Source organism: Cebus imitator, unplaced genomic scaffold (assembly GCF_001604975.1).
Source record: "Cebus imitator isolate Cc_AM_T3 unplaced genomic scaffold, Cebus_imitator-1.0 Scaffold359, whole genome shotgun sequence".
Lineage (NCBI taxonomy): Eukaryota > Metazoa > Chordata > Mammalia > Primates > Cebidae > Cebus > Cebus imitator.
In genome coordinates, this window is record NW_016107674.1 from 726,211 (window position 1) to 731,246 (window position 5,036).

At 38.8% G+C, this 5,036-nt stretch overlaps 1 protein-coding gene across 1 annotated transcript in view; it reads left to right on the forward strand.

Annotated features, from left to right (window-relative positions):
- Positions 1-5,036, forward strand: part of MDN1 (midasin AAA ATPase 1) — a 176,290-nt gene that overhangs the window by 85,121 nt on the left and 86,133 nt on the right. The window contains exons 34-37 of the mRNA XM_037730790.1: positions 727-945; positions 2,068-2,265; positions 3,007-3,215; positions 4,169-4,291. Coding sequence (XP_037586718.1) covers positions 727-945; positions 2,068-2,265; positions 3,007-3,215; positions 4,169-4,291 — 749 coding nt within the window. The remainder of the gene's footprint in view (positions 1-726; positions 946-2,067; positions 2,266-3,006; positions 3,216-4,168; positions 4,292-5,036) is intronic.

Below are 5,036 nucleotides of genomic sequence, written 5' to 3' on the forward strand. Positions count from 1 at the left end.
TAGAGACAGGGTTTTACCGTGTTAGCCAGGATGGTCTTGATGTCCTGACTCATGATCCACCTGCCTCAGCCTGACAAAGTGCTGATATTACAGGTGTGAGTCACCGTGTCTTAAGTCTACTATTGACTTAAGACGTTTTATGAATTCTTGATGTAATTGAGATTTCTTTGAATCCAGACAAATATTATCTGATAGGAAATTGTGATAATTAGAATATTCAACTTGATTCATGAGACAAAATTTGTGAACCCCCCCTAATTTGCTGAATTCTGATTGCTGCATAGATGTAAAAAAAAAACCCAAAAACTTGAATGAATGCCATTGAAAAGATGATATTCCTTATTATATTGAAGTAAACATTTATTTAAAATATAAGTAAAACTATATAGCAAAATTTGCATCTTTTCTAAAATAATTGTGCTAGAAGTGTCAGAACTCTAATTAACTGAATACTTCTTTGAGCAGTTTGCAAGTCTGTCTAAAACTGTAATTCCCAAGGTTTTGTTTTTGTTCTTTGGATAGGGATGGATTGCTACTAATAAATTCCTTCAGAATTCGATCAAAGCTGCAGATTGCTTTTGTTAGAAAAAGCATTTATGTATATTCACAGAACTTTTTTTAGAAGGAGCAGAGACCCCTTTTAGGCTCTCTGTGTGCCCCAGGTTATGAACTTTTGTTATGAAATCTTCACTAACAGTAAATGCTTTTTTTGTTTCTTGTGTTTAGGGTCCGACATAGCTGAAGTGATGCTGGATTTCATTGACTGGCTGACCCACCAAGAGTTTGGCCGAAAGTGTGTGGTCAGTATCAGAGATATCCTGTCCTGGGTCAACTTCATGAACAAAATGGGGGAGGAAGCTGCTTCGAAAAGGCCTGAGAGCATCTCCACTGTGACATCTTTTGTCCATGCTGCATGCCTGGTGTACATAGATGGAATAGGTTCAGGTATGTTGTCTGGTAGCTGGGTAGAGGGGCATAGAAAAAGGAGGCCCAGGCCTCTGACCCGTCTGTTTTATACAGTCAGTTAGCTGGACATTTCCAAAACTCAGAATAGCTTTCCTTTTCTTTGTGCTCTTTGAAAGGTGGTTGGCACACAAGATATGTATGCTACAGCTTCTCAAAGCTTATAAACCAGGTACTTAACAAATGTGAAGTGGTGATTATGAGTAAAGACTGCTGAAAATGTCCTTCCTTCTGAAGCACTGGCTACTTCTTTTTTTAAAAAAATTTATTAAGTTCTGGAATGCATGTACAGAATGTGCAGGTTTGTTACCTAGATATACTTGTGCCATGGTGGTTTGGTGCACCCATCAACCCAACATGTAGGTTTTAAGCCTCGCATACATTAGGTATTTGTCCTAATGCTCTTCCTCCCCTTGCCCTCCATCCCTCAACAGGCCCCAGGGTGTGAGGGTCCCCTCCTTGTGTCCATGCGTTCTCATTATTCAGCTCCCACTTAAGAGTGAGAACATGCAGTGTTTGGTTTTCTGTTCCTGTTTTAGTTTGCTGAGGATGATGGTTTCCAGCTTTATCCATGTCCCTGCAAAGGACATGAACTCATTCTTTTTTATGGCTGCATAGTATTCCATTGTGTATATGTGCCACATTTTCTTTATCCAGTCTATCATTGATGTGCATTCGGGTTGGTTCCAAGTCTTTGCTACTGTGAATAGAAGCACTGGCTAATTTTTAACATGAATTGTCATTTTTTGATAATGGGCCTGAATATTTTGTTTTAATGTCATAATAATCACTATGATTTGGTTTTTCAGTCATTAAGATTTGAAATATAAATCAACATGGTTACTAGTGCCATATTAGGTACTCTTCTAGGCTGACTTATCATTGAGTGACTAGAGTACTTTACTGAATGAGCTGCTGCTTAATTGATTGGGGGTGGGTGGGTGTCAGACTTCTTCTGTAGGACTGCTTACGCTAGAAATCACATTTAGGCTGCAGTTTTGCCGAGGCCTATTTTTTCCAGGAACCCGTACTAGAGCTCCTGCTGAATGGTGGTAAAGCTTGGTGTTGTGCTGTTGCGTCATGGACTGACCCTCTGTCTTTTAGGGGTAACTTCGTCTGGTTTTGGTACAGCCCTCTTGGCACGAAAAGAGTGTCTGAAATTTCTAATCAAGAGGCTTGCCAAGATAGTACGACTTACAGAATATCAGAAAAATGAATTGAAGATTTATGACAGAATGAAGGCCAAAGAATTTACTGGGATAGATAACCTTTGGGGAATTCATCCATTTTTTATACCAAGGGGTAAGAATGATTTTTTAAAAAATGAATTTTCCTTTTCTATAGATCATAGATACTTGGCTTTTATTGTGACTTAGTTTTAATGTGTAATACTCATATTTTTGTACTAAGTGAGTTAGATTCTGGCTTGGGACTTACCATAATTGTGTAAATGGTTGAAAATACATAACTGGCATATAATAGGGGGGAATAGAGACTTCAGTCTATAAATAGATTGTCTTATACATTGCTTATCTTTTTATTAATTGGTTCCCACAATAGGAACTTTCCTTTAGTAAAGCTCTAAACTCTGCTAATGTTGACAATAAACTTTTAAGTGGCTTGTAAAGACCAATTATGCCATAATGTATCTTAATTATAGAACTATACTATAGCTTACACTTGGTTCTTAAGGAAAGTAACTATGAAGGTAAATTGTCCAAGTACATACAGTGATTCAAGGTATGGGTTGTGAAAGGAGAGGTGTGTATTTGCAATTAGACTTATGTCCATGTATGTGTATAGGAGATGGAGAGATCTGTGTAGTAGGCACAGTTGAAGAAAACGTAATATTGGCTGTTCCTATAAAGCATTTTATGGATCTAAAGGTGGAGCAATATTGAAATAGGGATTGAACATTTTCACCGCAAATGGTACCTCAGTAACTGATAGGCCACGTGGTCAATGCTGAAAATCTTGAGTTGATGTTTATATATGATTTGGTGATATCCCACTTATATATGGCTTTCCTTTTCTCCACTTAAGGACCTGTTCTACACAGGAATAATATTGCAGACTATGCACTCAGTGCAGGGACCACGGCTATGAATGCACAGAGGCTCCTAAGAGCAACAAAACTGAAGAAACCCATTCTCCTGGAGGGTTCCCCTGGTGTTGGCAAGACAAGTTTGGTGGGAGCATTAGCAAAGGCTTCAGGAAATACCCTTGTTAGGATCAACTTGTCAGAGCAAACGGTAAGTTCAGTCATCCTGCAGCTGATGGAGATAGCTATAGATAATAATGTCTGTGTCAATTTATAATTTTCTAATCAGAAAGGGTTATATTATGAGTATCCTCAAATTTTTCTTTCTTTTTTTTTGGAGACAGAGTCTCGTTCTGTTGCCCAGGCTGGAGTGCAGTGGCATGATTCTCTTGCCTCAGTCTCCTCAGTCAATAGGATTACAGATGTTTGCCACCATGCCTGGCTGATTTTTGTATTTTTAGTAGAAAATGGGTTTCATCATGTTGGCCAGGCTGGTCTCAGACTCCTTATGTCAAATGATCCAGGCCTTGGCACCTCCAAAAGTGTTGAGATTACAGATACAAGTCATGGTGCCTGGCCTGTATCCTCAAATATTTCATATCATAATAAGGACCATAGCAACATGACCTCCCAAACTAAATCATCTTTGGATTTGTTAATTGCCGACACCTAAAATATTAAATCTCTGCATGCTTTATTCGAATCCTCTTTTGAGAGAGAATTATCTATCTACTTTGGTATTTATTGTACTATAACCCTACTTAATTTTTTGCTTAAATTAAAAAAAAAAAAAAAAGAAATAAAATTACTTTCAACAATCAAAGGAAATTATGGTACAGATGACAAATTGAATGAGAATCCTTTGGAATGGGGTTTTGTTGTTTTTTTAAGCCCATCAGTTGAATTTCAAGTTCAGCCAATGTTCAGAACTATTAATCTAGAGCACCAGCTCAAATTGATTGATATGTGAGCATGTTGAGAAAGTTCTTGGGATATGTTTGGGCTCCTAGTAAACAGGGCTGGGATTGGTTAGTTCATCCTGGGTATAGGAAGGAAGAGCAGTGGTGCCAGCCCCAAGTATTTGTCATTTCAGATTTAGGGTGTTAGAATCTAGTTGATTTTTAAAGTAATACTGGCTTTTCTCCATTTCTTCCCCTTTCAAAGGACATCACAGACCTGTTTGGAGCAGATCTACCTGTTGAAGGTGGCAAGGGAGGAGAGTTTGCCTGGCGTGATGGCCCCTTACTGGCAGCTTTGAAGGCAGGCCATTGGGTGGTGTTGGATGAGGTGAGGGGCCTGTTTGTTGTGCCCAAGATGGATCATGTGTGTGAGGAGCAGTCATACTTTTCACAGCTCCAGAGCATTTCTCAGTGGATCATTCCGCTGATGACTTTTCTCTAATGAAAAGATCCTCTGTAGTTTCCTTTAAGAATAAGGAAGATCACTTGGCGGAATACACATACAGAAGCCCCTGTACATAATAAAACCTACAAACTCTTCCACTGTTTAAAGTTACCCTTCAGAGGAAAACTGCATTGTCACTAGTTTAGTCTCTGGCAGGCTTGTTGTTTCTGCATTTATTTCAGAGGCATTTTACAAAGAGTGTCAACCACCTCATGTTTTATTAGTGCACCGGAAAGACCGAGGAAAGTCATACAAAATGACCTACCAAAATGAGAAAATGATCAGTTATAAGTGCATATTGGGTAAATTATTCATCAGAAGGAAGAGCAGAGCATAAAACATGCTAAATACTGAATCTCTGACAGCTAGTGATATGGAGCTGGGTCATTTTGGGGTGTACAGCATTCAGGAAAAGGCTAGAAATATTTGTGCAGCTAAAATCATTTGAGTAATGTGTCACATGTGAGACTTTGTACACAGGCTGCAACAGGTTCCCCAGGTTCAGACTTCTGGGTCCAAACATCAGAGAGGGTGCTGTGGGACTCCTGTTGCTGAGCTTTCTGCCTTTTATTCTTGGGATAACAAGGAGAAGGAATTTTTTTTTTCCTTTTTTCAGACTTTTTTTTTT